This window comes from Hesperophylax consimilis, chromosome 17 (assembly GCF_061612785.1).
Source record: "Hesperophylax consimilis isolate HC1 chromosome 17, BYU_Hcon_1.0, whole genome shotgun sequence".
NCBI lineage: Eukaryota > Metazoa > Arthropoda > Insecta > Trichoptera > Limnephilidae > Hesperophylax > Hesperophylax consimilis.
Window position 1 is genome coordinate 21810578 of NC_142852.1, and position 18223 is coordinate 21828800.

Here is an 18223-nt window from a genome sequence, read left to right on the forward strand (position 1 = left end):
TTGTTGTGATTCAATTAAACTTCCCGAATATTTCAATTATTTTCCGTCATACAAAATCCTATGGATGAAATCATTGTCCATGGCTTGACCGAACACCGCTAGTCACTGTCAGTCTCGAGGTGAATTCGGAAGTGAGAGCACGCTTGTTTTGTTTATTCTCCAGTCCTCGGCCAACTTTCAAATTTCTAATAGGAATCCAGAGGAGATTGGTGCTATAGCCAAGGGGTAAGTGGAAATTAAATATTATTTATTTTGTAATATATAATTTGAAACTTGTTTTACGGTCTCAACTTTTTTTTACCTTTTTCAGGTACCAATACGTAAATAATAAAGGGGCACATAAATGGGAAATAATAAAGGGACTCGCGCGTACAGCGCCGAAAGAGACCGCTCCACTGGAGGAAAAGAAGAATAAGGTTTGTCAAAATACATCATTCCGATGGACACGTTTTCTACAAATTTTTACCGACTTCTATCGAAGTCGGTAAAACGGAGTAGGTGGTGGCTTGAACTCGGATCTAATTTCAAAATGCATTATTTCGGCATCAATCAATTTCTCCAGTTCTCTACCGATTTAGTTCAAAATCGGGATTAGGGAGTTTGGATGTGCACTGAACTCGGATCTAATGTCAAAATGCATAATTTCAGCATCCATCTTGGATTTCTTCAGTTCCCTACCGATTTAGTTCAAAATCGGGATTAGGGAGTTTAAATGTGCATTGAACTCGGATCTAATGTCAAAATGCATAATTTCAGCATCCATCTTGGATTTCTGCAGTTCTCTGCCGATTTAGTTCAAAATCGGGATTAGGGAGTTTGGATGTGCATTGAACTCGGATCTAACGTCAAAAAACATAATGTTGGCATCCATTTTGAATTTCTTGAGTTTTCTACTGATTTGGTTCAAAATCGGGATTAAGGAGTTTGGATGTGCATTGAACTCGGATCTAACGTCATAACTTCAGCATCCAGCTTGAATTTCTTGAGTTTTCTGCCGATTTGGTGCAAAATCTGGATTACGGAGTTTGGAGATGGACTTTGCGAGACTAGTGTGAAGGTGCTTTCAACGATTCTACCGATTCCTTTCAAACTGTCGCTAAGATTGGGAACAATGTCTATCAGATCCATTGATAAATGCACTGAATTTCGTTGATGGCTAATTCCGGGTAGTAGTATTATAAATAAATTATTAAAAAAAAATATATATAAATATATATATGAGAGAGAGAGAAAATAAATATAAAATAATATATTACCGGTAACATGCATAGTAAGAATTATAGTGTATTTTATACAATGTACAAAAAACTTTTTTAATAGCCTTAACCACAAAGAAAGCCAAAGTTTTGGCACTTTTCGAGGATATTATGCTAAAAACATGAAAAAAGTATTTTTAACCAACACATTTAGATAATTTTATATCAATTTTTATCAACTTCTTTATATCTATCTTAGACTGTGTTTTTTTCTTAGTTTATGTACTTCATTCTACTTTTTTGTATATCTAAGTTAAAATTGTAAAATATATTCTTTCCCGAGTACGAAAAAAATATTGAAATAAATTTTCAAATTACATTCATGATTTACAAATAAACTTTTTTCCATTTCTATCGCACTAAATATATAATCAAAAAATATTTGTCGTAACTTAATTTTACGTTTTCCCTTTTTTCACACCCATTGCTTTCTGGTAATATTATATTAAAAAAAAACAGTTATTGTCATTACACAAACCATACAATCAAATTTATGAACCAAAAATCTTTTCCAAGTCAAAACACGATTAGATTCTATGTGACTTTGAGTAAAAAACTGAGACGTCAAAAAAGGTCCAGGGCGTAAAAGATGTGACTGTATATCCATTATTTTGCTAGTATGATTTTTATTCTGTCAAGTTGTATCCATTATTTAGTAAATAAATATAAATTTTATAAAGCACGTGTATTTTTATTTCGTATTTTATCAAAACCGTGTCAATCATCCCCCTATCTACTCAAAAGACGCAGGTGTTCTAGTGGCCGACCGATTCATTTACAAGTAGCAATAATACCTAACTGTACTGAAGTCGAGATTTGATACCGTCCCCTTAAGTGGAATTAAATGGTCCAGCTTACGTGAATTTCGGCCGTTTGAAACGAGTGCCATTCTGGGCTACGCGCAGCGGCACATCGAAACCTGACCCAACTTATTTAGATCTTTAGTCAGATTCGCTGTAGAATCCAGCCAGGAATTCACCCTTCAATCCTTGTTGAAACATAGAGACTTTGAGGCGCGAAACTAGACTTAAGTATCGACACTTTTTAAAATTAATTTAGCTTCCGCGTAACGCAAAAGGCAAGCGCGTTGCACGTGTTGTCGCTAGAAATGCTGGTACGCAAAGAAGGGAAATCAACTGCAATGCCCGCGGGCTCGCGTGCATGGTTAATTCCGATAGTGGCCGCAAGACGCCGATGGCGTGAGGGCAGCACTATCTTGTTATGATTTAAAATGGTTTCATAACAGCACATTGAAAGTCTAATTAATATATTCGCTATTGCTAATATGCGGGCGTCTCCGACTTATTCCACCATTCACTACTGTATATCACAATGTTACTGTTAAAAAACTACATTACATCGACTCCGTGTCTCATTCCGTCGCAGAGATATTGCGTTAAGTATTTCTCGGGCGTCCCCGAATTCTTCTACCATTCAAAAACCACTCTCTAAACACTGTTAGCACTAATAAGAACAAACTTTGAAATGTTCATCGAAATCGGCCGACTACTTTTAGAGTTTTCTGAGCACAAACATACGCAGGTTGAATTTTTATACAGGATGTCCGGGGGTAAAGTGCGATAACTTCGGGAGGTGATTCTACATGATGGTAGAAGTAAAAAAGGTAAATAACTTTTTTCGAAATTAGAGCTTTTTTTCCCATTCAAACAGTTCAACTTTTTTACCTATAAACTACTTAAAACATTGTTTTTGTCTTTTCTACTTCTAAAATCATGTAGAATCACCCCCCGAAGTTAGCGCACTTTACCCTCCGGACACCCTGTATATAAAAGATAAGGTATTTCAATTAAGAGATAACACGTTTCACGTTTTTTGTTCAATTTATCAATATGTTTTGAGTGCAATAAAAGTAAAAGAAAAACTAAAGTAATTTTTTTATAAATCAACATTTTTTCGTTTTAACAAAAATTTACATAAAATTTAAAATTCCAGACGTGTTACGACATATTACAAAATAAAACTTTATCACCATAATAATGACAAATATGTCAAGCTTCAATAAAGTAATGGTCGACTTGTATTGAGAGCGTGCTACCGGCCGTCACCATAGGCCTTGTACTATCATCTGTGGTTGAGATTTTAAAATGATTTTTTATATACGGCAAATAATTTGAATGGATCTGAACAAAACCGTAGTTATTTCGGCCCAATTGTAATTGACTATTAATAAAAAGTGTGTTTGCGTAGACTTACCGTGGGGGCTCTTATAATTGGTGCCGCGAATCTTGGTTATGCCCCGATTGGTGGCCATCATGACGACGGGAGCCATGTCGGTCTCCAGGGCGCGGTTGAGAAAGGAGAAGCACTCCATGTCCAGCATGTGCGCCTCGTCTATGAACAGCACTCCGGGTATGATCTCCGCCTTGCCCTCCTCGCGCCACTCGGCCACCTTGCCGTTGATCTGTTCGCGAACCTCCGACTTTATCTCTCCCGTGTCACCTGGAATACGCACACAAACACATTGTTACTAGGATGGAAATATTAACGGAAATGTCACCAGCGGAACAAAGGAACTATTGATTATGTCGAGTGGATTAAGACGCCTGTCCCGGTAAGATCCTGGGTTCGATTCCTGGATTTGGAATAACTTGAAACTCCTTTATTGTAATTTACTGTAATTCCACATATATAATAGTATTTTTTATTTTTTCTTTGTTAAATAATTAATCAATTTACAGAGAATCATGTATGTTAATTAAGATAATCCATTAACCTCTCAGACAAAGACTTTTATCTACTATGTGTTCCTTTGAGAACTGTCAAAACGTGATAATTTTTGTGTTATTTACGAATTTTGCTAAAAGCTTCATAACTCACGTTTTGGGAAACGTAGCCTCATTCTAAAAAATGTTTTGGAAAGATTATGAAATTCACCATCTCATTGTGTTGTTATACGTAAATATTTGCGTTTCTAAATATACATTTTATGACAACGTCAAAAATATGTAAAAATCGCTTACAATTATTTCAAAGCCTTGAAAAATGTACTTTTTTCTGAGTATCATAAAGAAATAACACTTTATATATTGAAGAAATATAATTAAAAACTATTAGTCATCTCAAAATATTAACCGTCCAAACTAAAATATTTTTAATAAATTATTTAGAAACGCAATAAATTATGAACGAACAAGATGACAGATCCAATCGGCTTAGATAATGCAACTCTACGTTCCATAGATATTCTTGAATACAGACGCGTAGCGTTATTCATTATCGATACTCTGTTTTTTAAATCATGGCAATCCGTATACTAGTGATGGAAATAAATCGATTTTTGTAAAATCTCGCGCGAAAAGACGTTCTAATGTCTTGACCGCTATTATCATATTTACATTCTAATGTTCTGAGTGGTTAAAAGTGGTTTCTTAGTTTTCACTACTTTTTATTTATTTATTTTTATGTTTCTCTTCTATAGAAGCTGGCACTTGTGTTTAGAAGAGTGGTGAGCATCAGGATGAAGAAAATTTAATGTTTATAATTATGATTTAAGGAAATTTTAATATTAAATAATATATGTAAATGAACAAAAATTTTAATTTATAATTAAGATAGTTTCATCATTTTAGTATTTTTACACAGAACTTCTCTTTAATTGCTTTTAGTAAGTGATAATCGTTTTTTATTATTCTGATATTTTCTGGTAGGCTGTTGAAGTATTTTTTCCGTAGATATATGTAATGATGTTGAGCAAAAGTGGTGTTACATTTTTGTGTTGGAAATATATGTTTTTGACAAGTACGACTTTCAGTTAAAAAGTTGTGATTTGGTTTTTCTTTTATTATTTGAGTTATTATGTTTTTTTTGGACAAGATAATTAAATTTTAATACTTTAAAATTTTCAAAAATAGTGAGTTGGATAAACTCTTGATTTTTTCAATATTATTTTTATAATCAGACGTTGTACAATTTCAACAGGGAGTAGATTTGTTTTGTATGCAGCTCCCCAGCTGATTACAGCGTATTGGAGATTTGATTGTACTATAGCGTGGTAGACTGATGTTAGATTTTTCAATTATTATTTAGGAATAACTTGAAACTCCTTTATTGCACTATTACTGTAATTCCACGTACACAATAGTATTATTTTTACGCAATATATACTAAGAATGTTAAGTTATTTAGTTTTAAACTGGAGCGTAATCTTTTTATTTTTCTTTGTCTTGTTGTGTTTAATGTTTTGTTTGTGCGCTTGCGCCACCCCTATTGCAGTTGTTGGATTTTTGACAAATATTTGGTAATTCCCCGTTATTTCAAAACATGAGAAATGCCGACATTACATGAGCGATTTGTAACATGGTCATGCATGGTTTTAGCACACAGGGTGTATTTGTGCAGCACTCAGTCCACCCTCATCTTTCGCTGCCATTTCTACACCATTGTGGAGCGCTGAAGAAAGAAAGGTATAGTTACCGGAGAAGAGAGCGAGGAAGCCGTGCGTTCGCGAGTTGATGACGTCCACCTCGTGAAGGGTGACCGTGTGCACCACTTCCTTCCTCTTCTGGAGCTCACCCTCGGGGCAGTGCACAAAGCGACACGAAGCACCTGGAAATGTCAAACAGTTTCAATCAGTCACCGAATATTAGTATCCAAGATCTCTTGTAAAAGGGTAGCTGTCAAAAATATAGGAATAATTAGTTACAAGGTGACATTGTTAATTCTGAATTTAAAATATGGGATTAATTAGTTAGTAGGTGACATTGTTAATTCTGAATTTAAAATATAGGAATAATTAGTTACAAGGTGACATTGTTAATTCTGAATTTAAAATATGGGAATAATTAGTTACAAGGTGACATTGTTAATTCTGAATTTGAAATATGAGATCGAAAAATATGAAGTTTAATAATTAGGTCGCAATGGTCGAGTAGTTTAAGACACCTGTACTGGAAAGACAAAAGATCCTGTCTTTTAACCTGCACCTTCTGATGTCTGGTCAGGTGCCCTAATATAATAAGCAGTGTTACGTAATACAAGTCACCCTACATAAAAAGGATGCTCACTTTAACCCCACTTTCCCCATGCAAACGGTCGCAGCATACGTGACGGACCACCCACAGAGTCCACGGCTCGAGACCCATCGCTGCCCGCCGAGCCGTCAGTCTAATTTTGACCCCAGTCCCCTCAACAGCGTGGCCGCTCGCGGAACAAATTCAGCAACGCTCGCATTGATTGCCGCGCAAATTATGCATTATTAGAAACAGACGTGATCTTGTTCTAGTTTATAATTAATATCACACACCCAAGTCACAAACATGTGCCGACATCTCCACTCCAGCTTCACCGTCGGAGCCTTGCTTCTGGTAAATTCCAAGTGTGACGCAATAACGATTGACCGTTGCGTACCCCGGAGACGCAGTACATCTACGACTCGACACGCCATGCCGCTACCCATCATCAGAACCTGGAAACCTGTAAGCTTCCGTTACACCTCTTTCTTGTGTTCAAATCATTAATACATGTGAAATCCTCGTTTCATCCGGTCGTTACAGAGAGAGAAGGGAGTAGAGATCCAAATCAACCCTGTGTTTTCTTTAGAAGATGATTAATATACCTTGTGCCTTTTACTCATGTGTTATTATTGTGATGGCCTATTCCAAACTCCTGACCGACGGACGAACTGATGGATAAAGGAGTTCCTCACCCCTGATTGTATCCGAGTTCTCATCTGCTTACCCTTTCACTGAGCTAGCCAATTAACACGGGTTCAAGTCCCGATGGGTTATAACCATATTATAGCACTGAGCTCTGTGTATTATAGCAGCAGTAATTGTTGATTGAAGTAACTAGTACATATTGAATTATTTGGCGGGTTGGGAATAAGCCGACGTAGCTCAGTGGTTTCAGAGCACCTGACCAGACATCAGAAGGTGCGGGTTCAATTCCCGTCGGCGATATTTTCAATTTGCATAGATATTTCAGGCGACTGATTATTGCTTATAATAATTTGTTATCCTTTGTGCTATGCATAAAAAATAATGAATGATTGATTTAGACTCACCGGTTGCGTCGTAGTCTCTAGCCCGTGTGAAACTTCGTCCGAGCCGCGTAATCTTTCCAGTTGCCTTATCTATGGTAATCACGTCTCCCGCTTGGATCTGTAGGGCAGGCAAAGCATCAGATTATATATATATACACCCAAAAGAAATAATGCTTCAAATCATGCGCTGTCATCAACCAAATAACGATTCAAGCATCTTGGCGACTATAATCATTCATCTGCGCAGAAGTTACTACACAGACACACATTTTGTAAACTTGGCAGCGATGCCAGTCTCCCGACGAGGTTGTCGCCATTCACATTGTCTTTACTTTTCTATGAAGGGTCGTGTTATTTCAATGTGCGCTCTTCGGCAGTCAGCGTATGACCGAACATATGACGTATATCTCGAACCCTTCTAGTGCCAAAAATATAGTCAAGTAGTTTGCATCCAGCTCGTCGAAATGTCAAGTCTATTATTTGAATGCCTGTGGTCGTAGACCATTACAAATTTATTTGATTATAGTAATATATATCATGAGTATATTCTATACTGTGGGTTTATTTCTGCTTTTCAATAAAATCCAAATAAATGGAATATTGCTGAATGTATCCAAAAACTAAAAATTGTTTTTGAACGGTGATGAAATAGGCTTTCAAATTTTATAATAAGAAATTTTTTTTTTATTTTTTTTTATTTATTTAACGCCCAAAGGGCTTTTACATGGTTGGTAGTATAATTTTAATTTGACAAATACTTTCAAATATAAAAAATAAGAATAAAATTACATTTGATAAAAGCTATGCAACAAGTCATACAAACACAAGAAACAAAAACAGAAAATTACAGCTATTTGTAGGTTTACATGATGTGTTTAGGAGTATTGTTGAAATAAATGTTTTAAATGATCCACAAAACTTGCCAAGTTGGTATTGAATATGTCAACATCACCCAAGTAATGATTTCCCATGGTGTGAAGTCGTTGTATCGGAGAGTGGGCAATGTAGTTACGCTTATGTGTGCTGCTGTAGAATATTGTATTTTGTCGTGTTGTTACTGTGGGTGTATGTAAATAAACATGTAGCGATCTACGCGATTCATCTAGAAGTCTCGCCTATACAAAAATCATCGTAACAGGAATACTCCAGACAATGCGAAGCGTTCCTACGTACCTACCTGTCTACGGGCTACCGACGTCTAGAACTACCTACGACAATACGTTGCGAGTTGGATTAGCACATTACGCGCATTCGCTAGAAGGTTCTAGCGTGTTGCCTAGGCATAATTCCAGCGCCAACGAAAATACTAGAAGTACCCAGTGTTGCGTCACGCCGATTTGCTTTTGACAGGCCGTGTCCTGATGAATAGTGTGGTCAGAATTTGAACTGTACAGTTTGAATTCACACACGTCAACTATAATCACGGAGTGCCGTGAGCCGTACGATCGCATCGAAACGTTCGTCTTGTCAAAACCAATGTGTGTACTCTCACCGGTTATTTATCGGAATAATCCCTCAAACGTATTTTATCGCAACTATCGCAATCCAATTCAACATAACGAGTGTTACCGTACAACATTCATCGTTCCAGTGCTGACAGATGATTCTCGAAATGCAGATTTCGTTCGCCACCCGGTAAAGCTGACTGTGAATTAACCTTACAAATTGTGTTATCGTATTCGCCTGTCATAAGCCATAGGCTTTATCCACGCTTTATCTGTTTGGAATAGTCCTTCAAAATACGGCTATCCCAACCCTTGTTCGTTCCTCGAACACTGAGCGAGTTGTCTCCAATTTGATATCGCCTGCATTCCACGCTAAATAATATAGTGCCTACTCGTATTTATCCCGTGAAATAAACACGTTATTTTTGTGAAGTAATTGCTATTTGTGCATTCTTAAATAAACGCTCCAACTGAGTAAATCAAGACTTTTATTTTAGTACACCAAGATAACTACATTATTTTTGAAATATTAAAATTTTGAATGCAAACATAAAAAAAGATTTAAAAATGTCTTACTTTTTTAAACCTTTTTGTCTAAACACTCGACAAACAAAAAAAATTACTGATAATGACAAAAAACACACATATTTAAATAGACAAATGTATTATAAACATTACTGTGACCTCACTTTTTCGTCGATTCATATAAAAATAATTAATAAAAAAAGTTTCATAAATTTGTGTTCATAGAGATGTACATAGGTGAAGCGTATATACTAGAACAGATATCTGAAAGATACTTTCGTACTTAGTATTTGTTCTTAAGAGGAAGCTACAAGCCAAAAATGTGTATATTCTTGGTGTACCTTATATCGTAGGTAATAGGCATTCAAATCGCTTGACAAACGGAGTCTAGAAACTTTCGATTTAAAGCAAAAAACTGGTTTTTATTTATTTTATAAATAATTTTAGAAGAAAGAAAAAAAAATAATCAAGTGAAACTGTCACAAATAATCTTAGCTATAATACTGTATTTTTTTAAAGTTGTTTCCTTTACGCGTTCATACATTTTAGAGAAAAAATATTTTTTTTAGTAGTTTGCATTTATATTTTTTTTTGAGCAATTTATTTTGTTATTTGTATTCTACTCAAGCGAAGCGATATGAAAATCTTCAATTTATCTAAAGCATATTTTTTGGTATTCATAATGTACACCAATTCGTTATAAAGATTAATCAAAATGGTTATTTGGCATTAAGCTTCGCCTTAAGTATCGCGAGTATTGCGCGCATTTTTATTTGTGCACTTTCAACAGGGAATTCTGTAGTTGTAGAAAAATAATCGGGAATAATGGGGAACCAACTTTACGTAGAAAATTTGTGGGGAATCATCGTGGGCAGAAATTACCTAGCAACCCCCCCCAGAATCGAAAAAGTATTATGGGGAATCCAGCACCGAGTGAGCAATAATACAACTATCCCTTTTGGCATACCAATACTAGGGAACAGGTATTTGCACCAGTTGTTCCAAGCATCAAGATGAGCTAGTATGACTCACCTCCAGTCTATATGTTTATTCTTCTGTGCTTAACTTCTAGATTTGTATACAGGGTGTATCGGCACGTACCCGACAAACTTTAACCGGCTTTTCCTTAGCACATTTGGAGTAAAAAATGCTATGGGCACTTTGCTGTCCGGTAGCATTTTTTTCAATTAAAAACAAAAAAAATGATAAAAAAACCCACACTCCGTCACTGTCATTGGCATTGTTTCTTGTGTTCAACAGCTGTTATTAGCAAGTGTGTCAAAAAGCGTGTTCGCTCTTTCATACACACTAAATAATAATAGCTAAAAATGAGACGAATGGTTCCATGCCATTTCGTTGTGATCGTAAAAGTGCGCTAATGTAGGTACGTACGTATATTATTCAACGAAACTCGAATAAAATATTGCCAGGTGGGTTTTCAAACTTTGACAAAGGATAAAACAGTGGTGACATGTGGTGAAAATATGAATAGTAAATTTTTTATTAAAAAAAAATGTTACCGGACAGCAAAGTGGCCATAACATTTTTTACTCCAAATGTGCTAAGGAATAGCTGGTTAAAGTTTGTCGGGTACGTGCCGATACACCCTGTATAAAGAGTGGTGTCTTCTTTTTCTAACACCGTTTAGATAATATTTTCACAATGACAGTAAGGGAGACAGAATGATTTATAATATTTATAATGTAAGTTGGTACCTTTTCCTTGACGAAGCTGTCAATCATCTTGCTGCCCATATCGTAGTTGGTTTCCATGTCGGTGGTCTTCAGCGTCAGCTTCCCCAGCTTGACTCCGGCGCCCGTGGCCGGCCTTTCCACCTGCACCTCCACCACCTCCCCTTCCACCATCTCCGTCTCCTCCCTAAAACGAGCACAGAGCCGCTGGTGATAGCAATCGCAGGTTACAACGCACATACCATAAAGACTCTTGGATTTGTTTTGAGAGCTGCAAAAGATTTCAATAATTTAGGAACATTTATTATGTTTTATAAAACCCTTGTCAGATGCCAACTTGAGTATAACTCTACGTTATGGTCTCCATTTTTCAATATTCATTCAGATAACATTGTAAAGATTCAACGGAAGTTTCTAAGGTTTATAAATTATAAATTGCATATTCCTATACAAAACATAAATTACAATTACCTCTTGGATAAAATGTCTCTATTGAAACTTTCAGAAAGAAGAATAAGCACGGATTTAATACTGTTACAAAGAATACTACATTTTAAAATTGACTGTCCCGAATTACTTCAATGTATCAATATCCATGTTCCCAAAAAATCATGCCGACATTTCTTACCTTTTTACTTCAATAACACCAGGACACTAGCTTACCAAAATTCTCCGATTCCGAGACTTCACAATCTCGGAAACAAATATTCTGATCTGGGTGATATATTTCATTTGAAAACTAATCAGTATAAATGTTGTATATTCTATCACTTTTATTCTTCTAGACACAAATAGACCTATGTACCCATATAACTTCTCCGCTTCTACTAGTTTGTTTTGTTGAATCTTTTAAATTCAATTATATGCGTGAGGATTCATTTTTGCCATTATGTTTACATTCTGTTATGAAAATAGTTCATTTAAACATAACAATTGTAATCAAGTACTGATTATCACTTCAATTATTGTCTATGGGTTTTTTTTTTGACAACCACATTTGAACGCAACATAGGACGATAGGAATTATTCTTGCGGGTTTTGGCACTTACCCACAGGGGGCAGTTGGGCTCGGACGCTGTGGAAATGTCAAAGTGCCAAGTTAATTACGATTGTGAATTTTAAAAGTCGAGCGGAGCAAATGCTTGAATAATTTGATCCCGGCATCCGATCCTGAAAGGCGGATTATGGCATTCACGTGCAACACCGCGAGTAAATACGTTTAATGCGCGATTCAAAATCTGAACCCGGGACAGTGAAACGCGGTCAATGGACACCGGGGTACTAGATTCCGTTTCGAGAGTAATCCTCAAAAAGGGCGGCAATCCTCACTCGCTTCGCGCGTAATACCTGACAGGAGCAGGCTGTAATTGACAATTTATCGGTCGGGTATCATATTTGAGAGCGGAATCGCCTATTTTCCGCCTCACCACACACGCTTTGCGGTCTTCGCTAATACTTGGAGAGATGGTAACCGGAGGCCATTGCGGAGGAACTGATAGTCCCTGGGCTGGGACTGAACGAGAGACGGAGTTGGCGGGCTGGTCGCCCGCGCTGAAGCAGTCGCGGACCCTTGAAGGAAGGCGTCTCCATCCATCCACAGTATAGCTAGATAGATAGGGTTTTGGTATACGGTCTGTGATGGGGGGTAAGTTTATATAATATCTTTTCTGTAAAAAACCTTATAAATGAAATAGAGGTTATTGTTCCTATTAGAGAAATTGGCTTTCATTAATACTCATCAGATCTGCTTGCGAATAAGCCCCTATTCCCATCCCTGAGGGAGGGTTTCATGTATCTACCACAGAGCTCGGCATACTTTGTCACTCAAAGTTTGGCGCCCTAAGTTTCCTACGGAAACAAAGCCGACCACTGTGCTGGTTGTAAATCATTATGTAAGTACCCACGTATCAATTCTTCTTTATTGTATTAATTTTTAAGTGTTTACTCTGATACAAAATGCTTGTATTTTTTTTTTAAAGAAAAGCCCACTAGGGCGTGTAATAAATAAATAAATAAATAATAAATAAATAAATATGCAACACTGATTTTATTAACCTTCCCTTTACCGTGCGAAAAAAAAGCTTGTGTGTTCCCGTGATGTAACCTATCAAAGAAATATTGTTTTCATCGATTCCAAAATATTATCGGCATTAATACGTGGTGTAACTAACTAAATAACTAACCATCACGCCTTTTCTCCGCAGGGATAGGCAGAAAGATGGACCGCCAAAGAACTCGGTCTTGGCACACACTCTTACCTCATCTTGACATGGCCTGACTCGAGTATCTGATTGACTTGATCGTGCCATGTCTTCCTCGGGCGTCCCCGACTTCTGCTACCATTCACATTTGCATCATATATTCATATATTCTCCTTACACTCCTTTCTTGGCTCATTACGCTTACATCAGCCTTGCGCTCTTTGCGGATCTGCACATTTCTCACACAATCATACATGGTTTTACCACACATACGCCTCGGGGATCTCATTTCTAGAGCATTCAGTCTACTTTCATCGAAGGAGTGTAATAAGGAGAATGAATGAAGGAGTGAATAGGTCTCGAAGAGACCCACATTGCAGGACGGAACTCAAGAACAAGTCATATAAACCGCCTGTTTCTGCTATCGTGGTACGAGAACACGCCGTCGGATGGAATGCACGAAAACACTTCTTCTTCTTGACATATAAATTTATTAATTCACAATATATTTACAGAGGATCTTATTTTCCTCTGCTAAAACTTAAACTGAAAGAAATAAAGGTCTAGTTTCCTTTATTCTTCAGTTTTCTCTAGGTTTACATAAACCTAGTAATTATCTCACGACTGACTGCGTAGGTACGCATGTACCTACCAGTTATTTCAATACTGCCTTTTTTCTGGGAGGTATCTGTATTTAAACTAAATTCTGAAGGACATATTACAAAAATAAAGTTGTTCCACCCGCTCGTCGGCAAACAACATTCTTGAACATAAAAGATAATGCACTTAACTATCCTAAATAATACAGACGCGACTCAAACAATACAAATATTTTAAAGGGATTATTTTAAGGGAGATGAAACTTTATTTGGGGTTTTTATTACTATGGGACAGGGGTGGGAAAGGTATTGGCAAATATTTTTAGGCATAATGGTTTAACTAGGGTGATCATAAAATGGAGCAAACAGCTCATTTGAAAGCCGCTGCCGCTTGAAGTAAAATATCACGAATTCTTAAATCATAAATGATGCACAAACAAGACAATATTTTTATAAAAATACCAGGCCAAAGAATTGTTTTATTGTAGGGTCAAATGTGCAAATGTGGGAAACTACGCTAACTTTGAAAATACGAACTGTGGGAACTGGCCTGAAGGCTAAATTTTATTGAGCAATATGTAAAAGTCGCATTCTGGAAGATCCACCGCCCAATCACGTGACAGTGTTACCGGAGCGGCATCACCCATACCCGTCTCTAAGATTGATGTGGTGTTGTACTTACTTAATCCTGACTCCGATGGACTTCCTGATGGCCTGCGTCAGGGCTTCGGTCTTGCTCATCTCAAGGGAGTAAATCTCGGAACCTGCCAAGTAAATAACAACATTATAACTCTAAACATTAGGCAAGCCTCTAATTATATATGTGTTGCATACACAGACATATGAATATATAGACTAGAAATTAAAGGTGAGGGGTAAAATCAACTGTTGAAGAACGAAGGGGGTAAAGCTGACTGTGATTCGTCAATAAATCAATCTGACAGGATATAGGCATCTCGCATTATAATAACACCATTTAATTCTTAAAAGTAAAATCTGCTTTTGAATGAATAGACATTTTTACATGGAAGCGCAAATTACTCGCCACGTTATGAACAAATTTGCGAAGTCCAAATTCGGCAAAAAAAAATTCTTCTTAGTCGAATATTTTGTTTACGTATTTAGTTAAGACACTTTTATAAGTGTTCATAATTTACTTCCCAGTAACAACGATGCGCACACTTGAGAATCGCTACATTCGACCAATGTTGGCTCGATGTGATAGTATAGTAGAAACATACAACTGATTCATATTATACGACGTGAATAAGCTTAAAATGATGCTTACATATGGAATGTAATACGACAATTGGGTTTATTCCACAGACATAGGAATTAATAGACGAGAAGATAATGGCGAGGGGTAAAATCAACTGTTGAAGAACGAAGGGAGTAAGGCTGACTGTGATTCGTCAATAAATCAATCTGACAGTAAATAGGCATCTCGCATTATAATATCACCATTTACTTCTTAAAAGTAAAATCTGCTTTTGAATGAATAGACATTTTTACATGGGAGCGCAAATTACTCGCCACGTTATGAACAAATTTGCGAAGTCCAAATTCGGCAAAAAAATTCGGTTGTATTTTCAGAGTCAAATATTTCGTTTAAGTATTTAGTTAAGACACTTTTATAAATGTTCATAATTTACTTCCCAGCAACCAACCAGCTTTGTGTTTCGCGTCCAGACGTTTCTCGATGTGATAGTATATGTTTCTAAAACTGATCTATATTATACGATGTGAATATGCTTAAAATAAAGTAAAATAATGCTTATATATGGAATGTAATACGACAATTGGGTTTATTCTCTTTTTCACATCTATTTTTACAAGTTTTCATAGTACAAGTCAACATTTTGCCGTGTTATTTCGTAAAATGAACCGATGATGCCTCGACCATAGTTCGCACAAGAATGATGACGTCACGTTTTCAAATTTCACTTGAGGCCATACGCGAGCCCAGCCGGCTCCAATGGAACCGGTATGGGGAGTGGGGAATAATACGCTTTTAATCACTTAGGGCAGGTCTACTAATATTCATATGTCTATGTATTTTACATATTCGAATAGTATTGTACTAGTAGTGTGCCAACTGCCACACGCAACGATTGTGTCCGCCGCGCTGTTGGCAATGCCACCGGCATGTTATTGTTACCGCGCGTGTAGGTAGTGCAGTGAGTGAAGCGGATACCAAATTAAGTGGGTCTCCAACTACAAACTATGCCGCTATTTTAGGGGTCGAAGACCGATAGGTCTCAGGGCCAAGGGGAATAGATAAATATCGGGGAACAATTAATAACCCCACCAAACATCAGGCGAGAAATTGCAACACTGAGGGAATACAAGAAGGCGCTGCAAAAAAGCGCAATAGCTTTGTAAGTCACTAGTTTTAAGTCAGTAGTTCTAGCATTAATTATTTAATGAATATATTTGTACAGCGCCCTGGAGGTGATTTTTCAAGAAAACGGCGCTATTTAAATTAGCCAAATACGGCGCTATTTAAATTAGCTAAATATTATTATTATAAAATGATTTACGTAAAATATATAAAAAAAGGTAATAGTCGCAACTGGGAATCGAACTCAGTATCCGTCTTACCGGAACAATGTCTCTATCCACTCGGCCACTAAGACCCAATTTTTTAACACCATTAAAAAAAGATAGCTGCCTAAAATATGGGAAAATTAGTTGAAGATAATATTGTTAACTCTATTAACTCCGTTGCCGCCGCCACGGCGAGATAGGAAACATTCTAATAACTTCGATGGCGCCGCAGCGGCGACATAAATAGCGGGTAAAATTTTTAATGTTTAAAAAATTAGAGGGTCCTTTTACAAGTATACACATGATTCTATTGAGTTGTTAACAGGTATACACATGATTCTATTGAGTTGTTAACAGGTATACACATGATTCTATTGAGTTGTTAACAGGTATACACATGATTCTATTGAGTTGTATACAGGTATACACATGATTCTATTCAGTTGTTTACAGTACCCACTTACGATTGGTTGTGCTTTTTGCTCTGTTTTTCATACATAACAATAACTACGCATTCATTGTATTTGAATATTTTTTACTGGGCAATAAATATTTTCACTCCATCAGAGACAAGGCTCAATGGAAAACTCCGTATTTTAAGAAAAGGTCCCAAGCAGGACGTGGTCTGCTCGAAAAGGGCAGTAAAAAGTGGCAGACGAGAAACCAAAAATACAGATCGAAACAAAACAGATTACAAACGATTTCTAACGAATTCATTTGTAACCTACGCTACTGCTAAACTCGGCATTCAAACAGAGGCGAGATTAAAAGTAACCGATTTAACGGGCCATAGTGATGATGGGTGAAGGAGATGTTGACGAACCTGCCATGCTGGTGAACGGGGTATCTGGTCCGAGAGCTTGAGCCAGCGCCATGGCGATTGCGGTCTTGCCGGTGCCCGGCTGTCCGGCCAGAAGCACGGCACGTCCGGCTATTTTACCTGGAAAACAAAACAGACATCAAATTAAACTTATGCTGAGATCGCCAACAGAGCAAATTCAATAACATACTAAATCAGGAGACAACTCTTACAACACTGATCCCCCGTGACCTACAGAAGCAGTGTAGGCATGCTGAACCTGATATACAGGTATTTCAATGGATCCTGCTCAAAGGAACTAGCAGCTTTGATCCCCTGTTCGTCTGATTAAAAACCCGTCCACTCTGATGCACAGACACAAGGTAGATATGCTGAGTCTATTCTACAGGTATTTCAATGGAGCATGCTCAAAGGAGCTAGTTAGAAGTCTACCGTTGCACGCATGCGAAACTCGACTGCGGAACACCTGTTCAAGGTTGATGCTGGCTTTATGAGAAAGGGGCCGTTTCTTCAACTCATTTTGTGTAAGTTCGCATCGAGTGGAATGAGCTCTTCAAGACCTACAGCCCCTGTCTTACCCTGCCTCACAACGCTGCCCAATCGGGTGCCGATATAGTTCCCCCGTCTTTACACTGTGCATCATTTTAAGAGCCTTATCCAGTAGGGAAATTGAAGAAGTGTGTTGTTACCGTCTTTAATCATCTGCAGTATGATGCCGGCGGCCTTGCGCGCTGGCTTCTGTCCGACCATGCCCTGCGACACGGCGCGGGGCTGGAGCTCCTCGTCGAGACCCAGCCCGCGGATGTGCGAGTGCGCGCCGATGCGCTCGATGCGCGCAATACTGCGCACTTCCTGTACTTGAATCTGAAACAGAATATGAGAGAGGTCATAATATTCATAATAACTGAATGTTTCTTTGGTAAATATTTCCCTAACCGCCGCACATGTAATAGGCACAGATTATGTAAATTACGCTTTGTTTCAACTTAATTACTGCAAGAAGCAACTATTCACATCAGGAGAAACGACAAACAAATAATATACTAGCCTTTAGTTGAAATACCGATGTGAACGAAAGGCATAAAGATAAATTTAAAAGGAAGATTTGCATTACGATTCGATAATTACGTACATATAT

General features: G+C 37.3%; 1 protein-coding gene across 2 annotated transcripts in view; it reads right to left on the reverse strand.

The window, feature by feature from the left end:
- The window catches only part of rept (RuvB-like helicase 2 rept), a 31626-nt gene that overhangs the window by 10332 nt on the left and 3071 nt on the right, over positions 1 to 18223 (reverse strand). For both annotated transcript variants that reach the window (XM_089642090.1, XM_089642089.1), the window contains exons 2-8: positions 17775 to 17949; positions 17089 to 17205; positions 14401 to 14482; positions 10943 to 11105; positions 7279 to 7375; positions 5691 to 5822; positions 3471 to 3716 (exon numbers count right to left, since the gene is read on the reverse strand). In XM_089642090.1, the coding sequence (XP_089498216.1) occupies positions 3471 to 3716; positions 5691 to 5822; positions 7279 to 7375; positions 10943 to 11105; positions 14401 to 14482; positions 17089 to 17205; positions 17775 to 17949 (1012 nt within the window). The remainder of the gene's footprint in view (positions 1 to 3470; positions 3717 to 5690; positions 5823 to 7278; positions 7376 to 10942; positions 11106 to 14400; positions 14483 to 17088; positions 17206 to 17774; positions 17950 to 18223) is intronic.